Here is a 17536-nt window from a genome sequence, read left to right on the forward strand (position 1 = left end):
TCAATAGACGAGATCTAACCACAATCAATATACTGGACATGATTATTTGAGCTGGTAACGTTTTGCCAAGTAATTTTGTGACCAAATGAAATCAGCACCTACTTGGCTCGTGAATAGCCTACACAAAACCACACACAGACACCCTCACATTACGGTTAGTCATGGGGTACCATTATTGTCTACTTTTCCCTACCCTTCTTCTCCTTTGTTACTCATGAACTTTCTAAATGTGGGGCACTTGGACTTCACAAAACTAATTCGGTGAACAAAATTAGAAGTCATTTTTGGGGTGTAACGACTTTTGTTCGCATGCAGCGTGAACATTTTTGTAACCCCATTGGTCGAAGGAGCCCGAAGTGCGTGCATACCACCTGAGCACAAAGTGGTCTCACCGCAAGAAAATGGCTTCTACTTTTATTTGGCAAATTATAGTATAGACCAATTTGTGGGGTCCCATTGTCCCTCTAATTACTTTTCGGTCCAGGTACCCCATACGACATATCTTAACACAATCAGAGACTTACCGCAATGAATTTTCCAAGTGTCTGGTTGTAGGCCTTCTGGAACTCTGCTTTGATGTTCTGCATGTCGACCTCACAGCGAGAAATCAAGATCCTCATCAGTGTGTCATCGTCGGTACCAAGACCCTGAGAAAGTAACCGAAAAAGTCCCTCAATCAGAATGAAATCAAGCAAGCACTGTTGCTAAGTTTGTGTACAAAAGAACAAAAGAACAAAGCTAAGAATATAGTTTACTTTTGAGAAAGATTCTGCACGGGTTAAAACTTCAGGCTCTCTAACTTATGAATGTGTATGCTTCAGGTCAATCCAGTCAGTACAAAATTTTGAATGCATTGCCATTTATTCCTAGTGACACAAGGAATCTCAAGAGGTTTGGATCAAGAGGCGAGTTTAGCTGCCAGGAGTGGGGGTTTTTCTGCACCGTTTCCTATTTTTGTTTTCAGCCGGGGGGTGGGGGGGGGGGGGGGTTTAGAGCCCCTAACCTTTCTGTAAATCCACTGCTGTTGATATTTGTAACAATGTTTATATTTTTTCAATTGAAATGCTTACCTTCATAGATTTGTAAAGTTTGTCAGCAAAGAACTTGTGTTTGTTACGCACACACCTCACTGAAAAGAAATACAAATAAATTGTTTGTAAGAAAGTGGTCAATCAACCTCTATTAATATATTAAAACTACCATTTCTGTGTTCTAGTGCATCTGAATATTGAGTTATGCAGGAAAATATTGTAAACTATAGGCTGGTACCAATACATTTTATTTAAATAACACTGCAACACTGCCCTGCCTTCCAGGATCTAAACCAAGACGGGGGAAGCAGCTATGCGCAGGTCTGGTACCTGATCCTCCACTCATCAGTCTCCATATTTTCTTACCTACAGTCAGCATTCCTTCCTTCAGGTCACCGCTCATTTCCTTCTTGATTGCCTGCTCAATGTCATTCTTCGAGATCTTGCCGTACTCTTCAAACGTTGCACGTAGCTGCGCATAACTACGCGACATCATGATGGCATTGAATCGCGACTCGTCAGTTCCCCACTTGTCCTCCCCAGCTTTGTAGAGGGCCTTGAGAAATATAATTGATAAAACAGGGACTATAAAAAATGCGGCAAAACTCATAATGGCTTCTTGTTAAAATGGTATTTTCAGAGCGGCAAAGTGGTAATTTTTGCAAATGCACATTTCAGAGTAAGTGCACTAATGAAGCAAGTAAGGAAAAAACCTATGTGCTCACTAACGTGACACTTTCAAACCAACATGTTTCTTCCAATCATCAATTTCTGCTTTTTTAAAAACATGTTCAATGGTTAGCATACGGGTCTTGTATATACAAGCTTTGTGGATTCTTCGAAGTTTGCATGACTTATTTCTTGTAATTACCACACAGCTTACAATTTACATCCAGAAACCGAATCCTTTAAAATACATCCTACAACTATGTGTGTACAAAGCATGAAATATTTGAAATCTCTTCACATTTCTTTTGAAGTGTAAAATATTGTAGATAGAAGGGAAACAAAATTTGGATAGGGAGTTCCAGAGAGGGGCAGTAGGAGGCAAAATACTTGACGAATATATTGCAGGTATAGCCTTCAGCACTATTATTATTATTATTATTATTATTAATAATTTCTGGTAATGAAACCAAGGATTCCTCAAAAGCGCCCTAGGCACTGTAGCTCACAAGCCTGAAGAAACCTGTGGGGAGAAGACAATGAGAAGAAATTACAGTTTTAGAGGTGGGAGGAAAAGCCCAGAAGAATATTCTGGGGAAAACCCACAGAATCAGGCAGGGACTGAAAACCCAATCCACATATTGGCCCAGGCGGGATTCAAACCCGGGTCACAGCGGTGGAAGGCGAGGAAAGTACCGCTACGCCAACCTGACTCCCCTAAACACTACAACATTGAATGGAAGGGATGTGACAGCCAAGCAAGTACAATGCAAAAAGTAGAATGCTAAAAAAAAGAACCAGTGATTAAAGGCCACTGGAGCACGCCCCATGGTAGTATCTACTAAAAAAGACTTACCATAGCATCAGCCTGTGCCTTGTCAGGGTCGACTTCATCCCCTTCAGGCCGAGCTCCTTGGAGGACAGACACCAGGAGACGTTGGAAGTTCCCTGAGGTGTCATCAGCAACGTCCTCCTCCAGATTTTTGTTGTAAGCTGGGAGGAAGATACAACTTTTGAGTTTCTTGGGACTTGGAGTAACACAGATCACATTATTTCCAAGACACGAGGTGCAGCTATAGTTTGTACTATATCTGCAAAGAGTATCAAGTCCCACGTAATGCAATAGTAACTGGATTATATTCAATCCTGCAAAATTATCCAAAACAGCCTGGTAACTTTTTAAGGATCTTATGGTTACTGATGAGTTAATGCTGATGAAATACGACTTGTCACACTACGAGGTGCAGCTTTTTTACCAAAAGGTGTTAATTTCAGATAATGTGATGACCTTCTCTTTGGCCATTTCTTGTGAACATTATTTCCAAGACACATCCTTATTTTATTACACAATATTTTTTGAAAATTCTCGAAAGATTTGATTGTGTTTTTGAAATGTCATTTTTTTTTTCGTGGGGGGGGGGACACAGAAATTGAAGCCCCTAATTTTGTCTAAAACTTCTGCAGTAGCAGTTGAATGCTGTTACACAGATCACTGATATCTAGAACACTTGGCTAAAACAAACATTCACTTGGCAACCATATTTTATGTACAATTGTACGGAGCTCTGGATGCCAAAAAACACTAAAACAAAGTCCACTTTATTGAACGATCAATTTTTGGATTTCTTGTGATCGTTATTGCAATTTAATAATGTATTTTTGTTCAAAAAGTGAACCAACCTGTTTCGTAGGCAGATTTGATGGCGTCGATGGACGCATTGCTTCGTGTGCACAGGATCTCAATCAGTACTGCCTCGTCTGTGCCTAGACCCTAAATTGAAAATAAAACAGTAAAACTCAGAAACCTCATGGTACAAAAGTGCTGAGCAGAAAATGAATACAATTAGGACTACATTCCCAGTGTAGTACCAGTAGGAAAAATGTGGCAAAATTTACTAAAAGCTAAAACGTGGCTATACAACAATATTTTAACACATATTCATAAATACCTGAGACAGTTTACCACATCCTATTGGTCGAGACCCTGTCACATGGGTGGTTTTAAACCGCCGGTAAACACCACTGCGTTCTGCGCCAATATATTTAAATAAATTTACATATGTAATACATACCTTAATAGCCTTGTGAAGTTGGTAGGCATCAAATTTCTCTGGAGTCATCATCAATCCGTTGACAACATCCAAAAGTTTGCCCCCCAACTCTCCCTTGAATTCCTTCATCAAATCCTGACAGAAAATGACAAAATATTCACTTTAAAGTTGTTCTCCCTTTGCTATTTTCAGGTTTCTGATAACAAAATGGCCAAATTCTCTGGAAAACGGCAAGAGTTCAGGTGTATGATATCTCATGTGCATTGGACATGTTTGTTTCAAGACTTGTTTCAGAGCATTGCAATTGCAGAGAGATTGCAAAAGAGATACAAACTATGGCTTTCTATTATTTAAATAAAACATTCTAACTGGAAATTCATTACAAGAAATAAACTCAAACTTGTTGAAGAGCATGGTCATGAAACTGCAAGTCATAACACTCAACAGTTGATGAGCTTTACCTTTCCAAACATCTGCTTGAACTGTTTGGAAATCTTCTGTCGCTGAGAGCTCGAGCGGTGCGTCACTACCTCAATTATTGCTTTCTCATCGGTACCTAAAAACAATCAATAGGACAAATATGAAATTAAAAAAAACCTCTTTAGGGTTAAAGGGAATATACAACATTTGCAAACATCAAAAAACAAAACCACCAAATTATTATGAAATACCTTTCTGGACTGTTAGTGAATGACAGTGTAAATCATCCTGTAAAATTAAGGCACCTGGTGTGCTGACATTTTTAAGAAAAGTAATATTTTTGTATCAATTTCCAATGCTGGTTGGCCGACCAGCATTGGAAATTGGAATGATCATTGGACATTTTTTCCCAATCGTTGGGAAATTGTTTTCCAACGCTGGTCGGCCGACCAGTGCAATACTGCCCCCAATTTACCATATTTAGTTAGTCCGCATTTTGTTTGCAATCGATTACACACCTATGAACGGGTACCAGCCAGTTAGACTGGTTCCCTGACCTTACAATTCCCCGACGTCTTTAAATTGCTCCGTTTCACCTTTAGTGGGGGCAGCGAACCAGACTACAAGAACATGATTGTTTTTCTTGGTTTTTCCAGCGTCTACGAACACAAACCTTCAAACAAGTCAGTGTAACAATCTTTGCCATAAAATACATGTACTAACCCCCCAAATCCATCCATTTCTGAAAATTACAGCAAAAGCAAATGTTGTGTATTCACTCTAAAAAATGACTACTTGCTCAGTTAGTCTATGTAGGTTCTACAAGTGAAAATAGAATGCTTTCGTCTTACCCAGTCCTTTCATGGCTTTGCGAAGCTTCTCAGAATCTGACTGTGCATCAAATGGTGATGCTGCCACCACTGAACCTTTATCCTGTAAAACAAAATAGGTCATTTAATTAAATAGGAACTTTGTCAGACTGTTGATGAACCTCAGCTCATGTTGTTTGAATCCTAGCACCTGTTGAACTTACTTGAACTTTTTATCTACTTTCTATCACAATTTCAGAATACATCTTTAACTGAAGGAAAAAACATATAAGACCCATAAAGAGCAGGAAATAACGTTTTGAACAAATCAGGCCAGAATTTCAATCATGTAAACTCAAACACGCAAATCTTCAAGAGAATCAAACCAGAAACTCAGACCGACGTTGTACACCTACCTGTGGCAGTTTCTCCCTGTACGCCTTCCTCTTCTTGACAACAAATTCCTCCTCACTGTCCTCTTCTTCTTCCTTGGCTTTCTTCTTGGCCTTCGCCTTGCTGCCCTTGTCCTTCTTCTTAGTGTCGGACATCTTATCCAGCATGTCCTGGCCCATACTGGAGGCAAACAGAGCCGCGATGCTGTTGTAGCCGTTCTTGATGGCGAGGTCGTAGGGCGTCTCGCCTTTCGCGTTCTTGGCTTTGGCGTTGGCTCCGCCTTCCAGGAGGGCTTCGATGGCTTCTTGGCCGTCGGGTCCTAGGAGGACGGCCTCATGGAGAGCTGTGTTGCCCTTCCTGTTAAGACAAGGACAAATAAAAATAACCAAAATTTTGGGGGGCTAGTCATCTTTATTTGCAGCAGAAGCTGAACTGTGAAGGATGCAACTACAACGTGGTCAAGCCGAAGGCATGTAAAGGCGCCTTAGGCGTATATCAATCGTAACTGTATTCCAATCATTTGTTAGTCAATTCCAATGGTATAGCAGAATTATCCCAAGTTCTTCTACAGTAGAGCACCTCTATACCAAACATTTTTCTATAACAAATATCTCCATTTTCGGCTACCAAATTTTATGTACTATAGCACCACTGCATTGCAGATGCAATAATGAAATGCCATATTAATATTATCAAACAACTTTAACTTTCCAAAACAATGTTTTGAGGAGTGCCGTGGCCTCGTGGTAAGGAGCACTGAATTCGTGGTCTGCAGGTTGTGAGTTCGAGTCCAGCCTGGGATTATGGGCAAGGCACTTTGTTACTCATTGCTTTTCCCCACTCATGAGTAAGTGAGTAAATTGGGTGTCTGGGAAGGCAGAGATGATTTTAGCTGCTTTGCGCTGAAATGGCAGCATCGAGCTGTATACTCCCAGGAAGCTGAGATGGTATTTGGAATGATTCATTGGCCCAATGAGTTGAGTAATAATGATGTAACATCTTGAGCACCAAAACTGGTGGATACATGCGCTTTATAAATACACATTATTTTTTTGTGGACCCCACTGTATTCGTTGAACGGAACTTTCACAATATACTCCATTTAAGCTTCAAGTCGTGTTTAAAACTCTGCATTATTATCCCTCCTAGATTCCGGACATAACTTCCAGCAACCCTTTTCATACCTGCTAGAGACTTTAGCGTTGACTTTAGCCCCGGCATCTATCAGTACAGGCAAACACTCTGCGTGGTTGTTGATGGTAGCGACCACCAGGGCAGGCACGCCATCCTTGTTTTCAGAGTTTGGGTCTGCCCCGTCGTCCAGGAGGTCTTGCACGTTGTCTGGGTCCCCTTCTCCCTTGGGGCTGAGTTCCTTGAATAAATGACGATCCTCTTCCTGATTGGTTGAGAAATGACAACAGAAATCTGTTTGTTAACTCTTTTGCGCCAGATTTATTTCTGATGAAAATTTAGAAATTTTCGAAAGGTAAAATTTCCCAGCCAACTTCTGATATACAGCCAAACGCCACAAATACTGATTCGCTAGAGTGATTTCAACAGTATTCGTACGATATTTCTTGCCGAAACCTTATTTGTTTCAATACTCCGGGGTGTGCACTGGAGCGTAAATTGTACATTAGGCTGTGCACAACAGCCTACACAATGCTCAGCACACGGTCAACCTCCACAGACTACACGGACTTTGTGTGTGTGTGTACAAAAGGCACGAGGGATTAGCATGTTTAGACGTCACCCGGAGGCGAGTTGAGGCAATCTTGACGTCTTAATCCGTCAGCTGTGCCTGCATGTGTACAAAATCAGCCAGTGCGTGTTATCACAGCCTCCGACGCGAACTGGTTAAATATAAGCCATGTGTAATGTTTCTTTTTAAGAAAATACAAGCCAGCCAGCCAGCCAGCCAGCCAGCCAGCCAGCCAGCCAGACAGCCATCCAAACAACGAAACCAAAAAGCCTGCAAACCGGCCTGCCTTAGCCATGCAAGTACCCAGACAGTTCACTAGCAAGTATATCAGCAGTACAGACAACGAGCAGGAAAGATAACTACTCACTGAAAGCCTCTCTTCTTCTGCAGCTTTCTTCTTGGCAGCAAGTTTCTTGGTCATAGATTTCTTCTTTGATTTGCCGTACGGAGAATCTGAAACCAAAACAATTGTTGCTTGCAATAATAGTAAAGATAATAGTTCTCGAACAGTTTACTATGTAACTTCAATAAAATATGGAAAATTGATAACAAGTAGTAAGTAACCATTTCATTCTTCTGAGTATTGAGGTTTCAGTTTATTATATGTGTCAAGCAGTCTCAAACAGGATAGATAGAAATAAGCAAATAATTGTTAAAAAAGGCACCAGAAATGTCAAAAGGGATCAGGATTATAAAAAAAAAAATCCTCACCAGATTCACTGTCCTTTGCAAGAGACTTGGCCAGTAATGCTTCTGTGAAAAGGAGAACAATTTCAGATGATTAAACAAAATTATTAATTAGGGGATTTTCTAAATCTCTGAAATTGGCTTTATTTCAATTTGGTTTGGAGATGAAAGATTTGAAAATGATACTGAGATAGGGTCAAAGCTAGCAGTAAAGTCGAGATTTGGCAAATGGCTTGCCGTACAAAAGGAATGGTACATAAATTAATTTGTCAAAAAGACAAGAAAAAATGGCAAATTAAAAAATTAAAATGAAAAATGGATAAACCTGCTGCAAACTAATAACTGACTGGATTGACCTGAAATCTACAGATCAAAACAATTAGCGGGCCGAACGTTTTGGACCTGGCAGGACCTCTCTCAAAGGTAAAATGGCAGGGGTACAGAAACAAACTAGGAGGGGACACACAAGCATGCAAGGGTGGAAGAAAAATCAGAAAGGAGGGATTAGGCAGACACACAGACAACTGACTGGATTGATAAACAGACAGATAGATAGACCGACAGACAGACAGACAGGTATGAATACACAGAGCTACTGCTCACCCTTTCTGGCCATGGATGCCCGATTCGGTCTGACTGCAGGCGTATCAGTTTGTGACTCCAAGCTGATAGTGATAGTCACATCCACACCGTCGTCTTCAACACTCGCAGATGTAATCTGGAATAAAAACCCACAAGAATACCATGGCAAATGGAACACTGAGCTTATGGTGATTAACAGTTTATAATTCAACTCATTAGTACCCGTACAATCCCAACCATCCAGCCTTTTACTGCCTTTGTAGGGCCCGAAACTGACCAAGCACTGCATGTCAGTGCATGGTTCTTTTGATTCATCAGAAAATCAGTTTTCCCAAAAGTTCAGTCACAAAAGAACTGTTGCTTTCGACTTGACTGTTAGCTTGTGACTTAACTTGGGGCTGAATGACTTTTGATTAACTTAAGATTGACTTGTGATGGACTTGTAATAAGGATTTATGAGGACTTGTGATGGACTTGTAAGGATTTATGAGGACTTGTGATGGACTTGTAAGGATTGATGGGGACTTGTAATGGCCTTGTCTACAACACTGCATTTATATTTACCTTTCCCATCTTTGGTTTGCCCACGTCCGCTCTGAACTCGGCCTCTCGCTGAGTGAAGGCTTCCAGGTGAGCCACGACGTGGGCGAGCTGCTTCTTCCAGTACCCCTTGCCTGGGCTGGTCTCCATCAAGTTAGGCTTCTCAGTCTTAGCCGACGCCGACATTGACGTCGACGACTCTCTCATCATCCGCACCTCCTCCACGTCACGTTCTCTCCTGCCCAGCTGCTCGTGGGTCGGGTAGAACAGACCCACGGTCTGCGTTCCTATCTCCTGGTTGAGGACCGCCGGTAGGGGAATGCTGACGGGGCGCCAGCTACTGGCATAGGGCTGAGGAGACATTGGTAAACATTCCCTCTCAAAAAAGGATGTACTTTAATGGGAATCGGTACTAGCAACTCGGTGCTTCTGAATGTATCTAAGAGTAAATTCCAGGCTTTTGAGACTCCTGGCCCACAACATGCTGCTTACAGTTTATCAGATTTGTGTGGCTGTTTTCATTCCTTAAACCTAACCATTCTAGCACTTTCATAAATCCGCTGTGGCATTTCGGAGGTTAAGAGCACATTAAAAGCCCCAAAATTTTGGCACCAATTTACTGTGCAGAGGTGGATTTTGGAGGATTCAGGAAGATTCTACCGAAAATGTTTAGGAAGTTGACGTTTAAATGTATAATCAATGAAATACTCATATAGAATGTATTTTTACCAAAAACCAGACTAAATTATTATAGTCTTACTGAGCATTTATGACCAAAATAAAAAAAATCATCTTTTTTTTGGAAGGATAAATTTAACCTTCATACGTTCAGTGTATCATGTTGTTTGTTGTACCAGATGAAAAACAAATCAAGGAAAGAGAGCCAGTTTGAGTGATAAAGAAGCAAATCATTGCTTAAATATGAAATAACTGGTTTGCCCGCATGCAAGAATGGATCCTTCCAGCATGTCAATCAAACAGTGCATACTAAATTAGATCAAAATTTTAGTCACATGCACTGTGAGAAATGTATGCAAAACCAAAAGTGGGCGGGGCTTAATTATGGCTAAATCAAGAATTGGCCAATTGACTCACATCTACAATGACCGGCGGTTGGACAGTCTGTGGTGGGGGCTGGGGTGGAGGGGGCTGGCGGTACTGCACAGGTGCTTGGCTTTGCCTTGGGCTGGTTTGCTGATGCATGTGATAGCTGCAACAGGTGGAAAAGTCAATCAATTATAGTGAGAGGATAGGGTGTGTGAGTGGTGGGTGTGGTCAGAGTTGTAGTCGAGGCCATCACAAGTCAATTCATAAAGTCAATCACAAGAAAGGTCACAAGTTACAAGGAGATGAACAATAACAAAGTTATGCCTTTGTCACAAGTTGTTGGAATGGCTTGTGATTTGACTCAAGACCGAAAGACTTAAGATGGTCTTGTGAGGATTTGACTACAACTGTGGCTGTGTTATTATTTCTACAAAATCTCAAAAAAGTAGGAAAAATCACAACAAGCAAGAAGCTATTTTATGTTTCCAACCCAAATTTTAAACTTAGCCCCGGGTCCTAGAAAATTCTACCCACCAGCATAGCAAAAACTGTTTTTATGATTCAACCATGTGCACCACCAAAAAAGTCAACAGAATGTCAACGAATAAAAAGGAGAAACTTACAAAATCAAGGAACCAAAAACATGCCTTGTGTGAAGATTGTGAGGTTTGGTTGAGTTAGGGTTAGGAGTGGTATGTTTTAGGGGGGTTGCGGAGGGAGACAGGAACATGCTAACTTACTGAAACATGTAATCAGGATTTTTCTGTAAGGTCGCCAGAGTCTGAGGTGGAGCGGTGGAGCCCCATGCATTGTATGGCATCGTCACGCCTGAGTTGCCCATCCCTTGCTGCAAAAAGAAAAATCAAAGTCACCATCATAAATCTTCTTGTCTGTAACTACCACTGCATCCTCAGAACAAAAACTCCAATTTTGTCTCACTCTGGTGTAACGGTACAAGCACGATGGGCTCCGGGCACAAAGTACCCCCTCAGCGGTAAGAAAGGGAGAGTTTGGGGAGACCATGGGAGAGACATTTGAATGCACTGCCAACAATGCCCAGCTTTGAGCATAAGGCCAACCAGTACGCGCACGCAGTGTGTGCCGCCCACAAGCGCCCTCTCTTGTTTGTGCACGGAGCCCATATGCCCATGCTCGATGCCTTCCCTAGAGCTACTGAGAAAATGTCATCACTTAATGCCGTTTCAGACTGGCGTTCCAGATTATACAAACTTTTGAGATTTGAAACAGTTGGGAATGACTACATCAAACTGTTGCAGTCATTCGGAACAACTCTAAAGTCTGATCGAAGGAAAATTAATACATAAAGTCCCGCTGTCTAAACTAAAGTCTGCTTGAGTCATTACTGAGTTGCTCGTATTATTTGGTTCAGTGCAAATCTGGAACACCAGTATCAAAAAGGTGTTTACTTAGGTAGGACTTAATAATAGCGGGCACTTATATAGTGCTTTTAATTAAGATCAAAGCGCTTTACATTATTATTACTCCTGATCATTGGGCCAATGAAGCATTCCAAATACCAGAGTATACAGCTTGATGCAGCCATTTTGGTGCAGAGCAGCTAAAATCAATCACAATAGCCATCTCTGCACTCGCAGTTCACCATTTACCTGGAGAAGCAATGAGTGGCAAAGTGCATTGCCCAAGGGCACAAGCACCATAACCCCAGGCTGGACTTGAACCCACAACCTGCAGAATTACCCACAGACCACGAGTTCAATGCTCCAGACCATGAGGCCACCGCACGCCACAACCATCTCCTAGTCAGAGCGTAACCCAATATCAAGATTCCAAATATACCATCCGACCGGTCAATCTATTGCCAAGTATTGGTTTCAACATGAGTGACTAGGTTATGAGAGTATGCATAAGTATGCTTTGATGTACTTACGTATGACTTGGACAGGGTTATGTTGTTGGTTGATCTTGTGACATCAATGACATCATCGATGTCACTGAACTGATGTGACCTCTGGAGCAGAAAAAAATATATTCTTCAGTTGTTAACAGGAGGCAACATGAATGGAAGAATATCGAATTTCAGAAATCTTGATAGAGATACATCTGATGTTACAGATAACATGTTTTTATGAGTTCTCAAGTTGTAACAACAGTGAAAACTATCAAGTCAACCATTAGATTTAGCTGACTGACATAAATGTAAATGCCGACTAGAGACCGGTTCATACTTCATGCGAAGGCAAAGCAAATTTCATGACGTCAACAACTGAAGTTTAATTGTGACGTTCTTCTTTACCTTACTGAATTTGCTTCACACCAACATTCGCTTGAAGAATGAACCGGCCTTTAGCCAAAGCATGAAATTTAGGCAAGACAGTCACACATAGGGGTCGTTTTATCTTGCAAGTAAGCATAAGTATGCTTAAGTACGCTTAAACCGCACAAGTGAGCGCAAGCAGTTTAACGTCCGCTGTTAGTTCTTGGTGCCACCTCGGCCTCACACACCAACAGGCAACCCTGGTCAATGAGATCAAGAATATTAACTAGTAAACAAAAACAGAAATGTATAATTTGAAGTTACCCTGAGTGCACTCCTGGGCCTAGAGTCCATGATAAAGCTAGCATCATCATCTTCATAAGGTTCGGGTTCAGGATCGGCATAGGCAACACTGAACATCTTGCTGACTACATGGCTCTCACTCCGTCTGTCGCTAAAATTTAAAAAAAAATTCAATACAGCACAATTATTTCTTTTGCTCATTGAAGGCGCATGAACGCCGAGGGAGATGGGCGCACAACACTTGCATGTTAATTACGAGCAGATAGGCCTAAACCCATCCGCCAAGCTCATGAATAAAAGTTATACCCTCAAAATATTCTATATTAGAGAGTTCTGAGAGCCATAACATTGGGAAATTGAAGAGATATGGCAATGAACCTCTGGCCCGGACTCTGGGCTACCAATTCTGAGCATTTTGAAAACAATTGGGCTCGAAAGTGGCGCTATTTTGCCATGTTGTGGAGGGATCGTTTTTCAAGATGGTACCGTTCTGCTGTGGGGAAAATAGGGGTCGTCTTCTTTGGGCGAGAATTTCTCGAAAAGTCAATGGTCAACCCACCAAAAAATGAAAAGAAATTGAAAGATGACATGTCGATCATCATTTTTCTGTATAGCTTAAATACCTGTGAGAGTTCTGAGTATTTTTAAAAGAATTTTGAAGTATGGGCATTTAGCACTAGTGGCTATGGGAATTTTTTTGCACTGTTGCACCCGTCAGCGATTTTATCCCGAATGACCTTTGACCTGGATTACTTCATTGAGATACTGAACTGGCTCATTAAAAAAAACCAAAGACGTTTAATCTCTAGGATTTTTGTGTAGTCTTTTCTTTACTATGGACTCCATGATTAAAAACGAGAAGGGCCCTGTGTTAGCCAACGCTGTTCCGTGTGACAGACATTTGTACTTGTTCTTCACCAGATCATGCCAACTGTTCCCTATTTACATTATCTACGTAAAGACCAATTCGGGCACACTATCAATTCTATCACGAAGGCCCCCTTCCATGGCGTAAGCACTGTGCTAGCTATTGTTCAGATGATCCATCACGGGGCAGTTGCTTTGCGTGCACAATGGTTTCTCCATTGAAGGGGGCCTCATGTGTGTACAGTGATCACGTGTCAGAGTTCTTCTATACCAGGTTTGGTGGTACTTCAACTTCAATCTCATATTTTTTCATTACGGGTACACTCATTCGCAAAGTCCATCATATATCCAATGTTAACTTTAGCCATCTTGAAGTTTTTTTGTTATTTTACTATAGTAACAAATGCACAAAAAGGTATAATCATATGTAAGCCTGTGGCAATGATGTTTGCCACGCAACCAGCCAGTGGCGTCAATCGCTTCTCAAAAGTGGGGGGGGGGGGAGACATACCTTCATCAGAACCAATGCGGCGTGGGGTTCGCGGCCCGCTTAAGGGCCCCGAAAAACAAGTTGATTCTAGATGCTCTGTGGTGCGATCTGAGGCGATTTCTGGCCACTTTATTCAATATTTTCTTAGCAAAAGCTAATAATATTAACATCATATCGAGGTCTGAAGTCATTGAATCAGCTATTATATTCTGAGCTAAAGGCATGGGGCCACTTAAGGGCCTTGAAAATTTTGGATTCTAGATGCTCTGTGGTGCGATCTGAGGCAATTTCTGACCATTTTAACCAATATTTTCTTAGCAAAAGATACATTGTAGTGCATAATAGGGCCCTGTAAATGAGACACGATTTCAAAAATCTGGGGGGGGGGGGCATTTGATATAATTGTGTCTCCCATCCTTCAAAAAGTGGGGGGAGGACATCCCCCCCCCCCCCCAGAATTGACGCCCATGGTGCTACGGGTCTATTCTAAAGAAAACAAATGTGGTAGTTTTTGCATTTACCTGGAGACAGCAATGGCTTTGATGGTTCTCCTACCCTCGTTAAGAAGGAATGGTCCTTTGTATTTGATAGTACTCTTATCTGCCTTACGGTATGGATCAGGTCGGCTGCCGTTTGTTGTCAGATAAATGATTGCATCACCAGTTTCTGCAATGAAATTAAAAAAAACCTCAATTACAAAGATTTTTTGTTACATTGTTTTTGTTCTTTTGGGGTTACCTGAATGTCAAACAAACTTTTGAGGTAATGATCTAATATTGTAAAATTACTGGAATAATCATGGTCCTCCAATCATATGATTTTAAATACAATACTTAGGGGAAAATATGTGAATTCTGACCGATATAAATTTCTATCAAAACTTCATGAGGTGAATTGATTGAACAATGAACACAATGAACACAGAGGCTTGAGTGAAATAATCAAGACAGATTTTTACAGAATTTGTTTTCTTGTCAGAAAAAGAAATTTATGAACAGTGGACAATCCTAGCACCCCCCCCCCCAAAAAAAAACCCCCTGATTTCCATTTGTATAATTAAAAACATTCCCTTAAAGGGGAGATACAACATTTGCAAACATCAAAAAACGAAATAATCAAACTATCATGGAATACCTTACTGAATTGATGGGGAATGACAGTCTAAAGCATCCTGTAAAATCGTGGCTCCTGGTGTGCTGACATTTTCAAGAAAATTGTGTTTTTCCAATGCTGGTCGGCCGACCAGCGTTGGAAAAAAAACTGGCTTTTTTCAAAAACTGCTCCCAATTTTTCATATTTAGTTATCCCGCATTTTGTTTGCAATTGATTACACACGTAGTAAAGGGGTACAAGCCTTCTAGACTGATTCTCTATACCTTACAATTTCCCAAAGTCTATATATAAATTGCTCCGTTTCATCTTAAGGGGTCAGGGACCAGACTCCAAGAACATGGCTGGTTTTCTTGAATTTTCCAGCATCTACAAGCCCAAAAAGTGAAACAAGTCAGTTTAACAATATTTGCTATAACATACTAATCTTCCAAATCCATTTATTTCTGAAAATTACAGCAAAAGCAAATGTTGTACATTCCCTTTAAAAACTGCTTTACTATAATTTATCTACAGACATGGATTCTAAAGTCTTACCTGATTTGATTTCTATGAGTGTATTCGTGTCAATCTGACTGGCTGTTTTGCCCGGCTGTGGTACCCTGAGTGGGATGATACTGGGTGCCGCTATGCCACCCGCTGATGGCATTGTGACCACCTGAAATAATGCAATTAAAACCAACGTCAGTACATTGACATCCAAACACGATGGCGGCCAACTTTTATCGACAAATTCGTCGTACATTTCGCGTTCAAAAAACCAAGTTTTAAAATAATTTTAACTTTAATTGATATGCAGAAGATGTTCTTTATTGCTTTTTCTACAATATAAAGCTGTTTTTAATGTTCAAAAGCCTATACAAAATTTGTTGATGCTCGTTGACGACCGTTAAGGCTTGTTGACGCTTGTTGACGCGCTTTTTTAGTAGGACCCGTATATTGAAGTGAAAAGGACTTGGCCAGTTCAGTTGATTAGACTCCATCCAATCTGCATCACACTGACATTACATTCTTTTAAAGTTCATTCTTCAGAAAAAGATTAATACGCCGTTGCTATTTAATTTCTTATGCAAGCTGACCATGCGTCAGTGCGTCAGTGTCAACTGACTGCTTCTTGGACTTTACTTCCATTTCACTTCAGACCAAACAAATCTTGCACTTTCTACAACAAGCAGGCTACCATTACCAAAGTGCTCTGGTTGAACAGGTAGTTATAAATGTGATAGATTTGCAATGGTGTTTTTTCAATGCCGAAAGGCCACTAAAAAAAAATTGGTGAGCGTCCTTTTTTCCAAAAGTCTTGGGGTGGGTGGCACAATGCACGTATACGGATAGGGGACCAATCTACCGTGGCATTTTACGTGATGTTGGCTAAACACGATGCGCTTGCGGTGCATTTATATGGTGATTTATAGCCCGACTGCATCTGGCCGTACAGTACTATCACAAGCTCTGTTCGGCCAGACAGCCAATGCTCCCCTAAACGCTAAACTCTCATGTAGCGATTTTGCTTCCGATTTTCATCGAGATTATCTTCTCATCCAGGACAGAAATTTCCAAAGTTAAGGTTCCTAGTCGTACAGGAACTCATACCTTTTTCAAAAAAACGTTTAGCGAATGTTTAGTGCAGTATCGGTTCAACAACAAAAACAATTGGGGACCGGTTCACGGTCAAATATCCACCGCCAAAAACATATTTTGGCACGCAGCTCATTTCGCACGCAATGACGTTGGTCCGGGAAACCTTTCTTCTCCCGTTGTCCGTTCGTTTTCACTTGCAAGTTAAACTTTCTGCAGTTGGATGCACGACATGAAAGATAAACAGATCCAGCATAAAGTCTTTTACCTTTTTCAAGTCCAAGACTAGAAAAAAAATCAACCTCTTAGCTGACAAATTGACCGAAATATGTGCGTAGATTTAGCGTCGTTTCGATCCTTGACAATTTTGCTGTTTTGGCATGTATGACCTTTGCCCTTTACAGGCTCATAAATATGTTCCATAAATGTTCTTTGTTTAAATTATTTTTTTAAACAAATTTAGTCCATGTTTTATTGCTGAATAATTTCAAAACTAATCTTTATTATTAATTTTGTTGTTTAAAACTTTCAAATAATTATTAATGCAATTCCTTAACAACATTATAACAATGTAGTATTTCCGTACGGGTCAATCAATTAGTTGCTACGAAACGGTGGTAAATATCAACAAAAGCAGGTGTACTATAAAGCCACAAGTACTGTGTGTGTGCTGACGAGCCGAAAAATGAATTCGGAAGGAAAACGTAATTCCCAAATTTAAAGAATTTCTCAAACTTGTGTGATTTGCCGTATGGCTCTTCAAAGACTACAACTTACAAGTACATGTATACACATAGAAAGTGGCAGATAGTAGTAATGCTGGAATGATATTAAATTTATATGTGCAAGATCTTTTTAAAGAATCTATTGTACAAATTATTGACCGTCGCCCTCTCGATCTCCGAAGTGTTTGTCCTTAATGCTGGTGTTTTGTTCATTGCCTTGTCAACAAATCGATATTCGCTTGCAGACATGTTGTCGACAAAGCAGCTTCATGATCGCAAATTGGCATAGTATAAAGAAG

At 40.7% G+C, this 17536-nt stretch overlaps 1 protein-coding gene across 3 annotated transcripts in view; it reads right to left on the bottom strand.

Annotated features, from left to right (window-relative positions):
* LOC119740444 (double zinc ribbon and ankyrin repeat-containing protein 1-like) overlaps positions 1-17536 on the bottom strand; it is a 32412-nt gene that overhangs the window by 485 nt on the left and 14391 nt on the right. Inside the window, exons 1-21 of one of the 3 annotated variants that reach the window (XM_038215757.1) lie at positions 16781-16918; positions 15472-15592; positions 14346-14490; positions 12489-12618; positions 11838-11918; positions 10669-10775; positions 9977-10091; positions 8906-9232; positions 8363-8477; positions 7784-7825; positions 7440-7525; positions 6555-6766; positions 5394-5727; positions 5020-5101; positions 4210-4304; positions 3770-3883; positions 3378-3468; positions 2554-2690; positions 1398-1587; positions 1071-1129; positions 525-647 (exon numbers count right to left, since the gene is read on the bottom strand). In XM_038215757.1, coding sequence (XP_038071685.1) covers positions 525-647; positions 1071-1129; positions 1398-1587; positions 2554-2690; positions 3378-3468; positions 3770-3883; positions 4210-4304; positions 5020-5101; positions 5394-5727; positions 6555-6766; positions 7440-7525; positions 7784-7825; positions 8363-8477; positions 8906-9232; positions 9977-10091; positions 10669-10775; positions 11838-11918; positions 12489-12618; positions 14346-14490; positions 15472-15583 — 2697 coding nt within the window. In that variant the 5' untranslated portion in view covers positions 15584-15592; positions 16781-16918. Of the gene's footprint in view, positions 1-524; positions 648-1070; positions 1130-1397; positions 1588-2553; positions 2691-3377; positions 3469-3769; positions 3884-4209; positions 4305-5019; positions 5102-5393; positions 5728-6554; positions 6767-7439; positions 7526-7783; positions 7826-8362; positions 8478-8905; positions 9233-9976; positions 10092-10668; positions 10776-11837; positions 11919-12488; positions 12619-14345; positions 14491-15471; positions 15593-16778; positions 16919-17536 lie in introns of those variants that run through there. The other 2 variants (XM_038215759.1, XM_038215758.1) reach the window with 2 other exon arrangements.

This window comes from Patiria miniata, unplaced genomic scaffold (genome assembly GCF_015706575.1).
Source record: "Patiria miniata isolate m_02_andy unplaced genomic scaffold, ASM1570657v1 HiC_scaffold_5, whole genome shotgun sequence".
NCBI classification, from domain to species: domain Eukaryota; kingdom Metazoa; phylum Echinodermata; class Asteroidea; order Valvatida; family Asterinidae; genus Patiria; species Patiria miniata.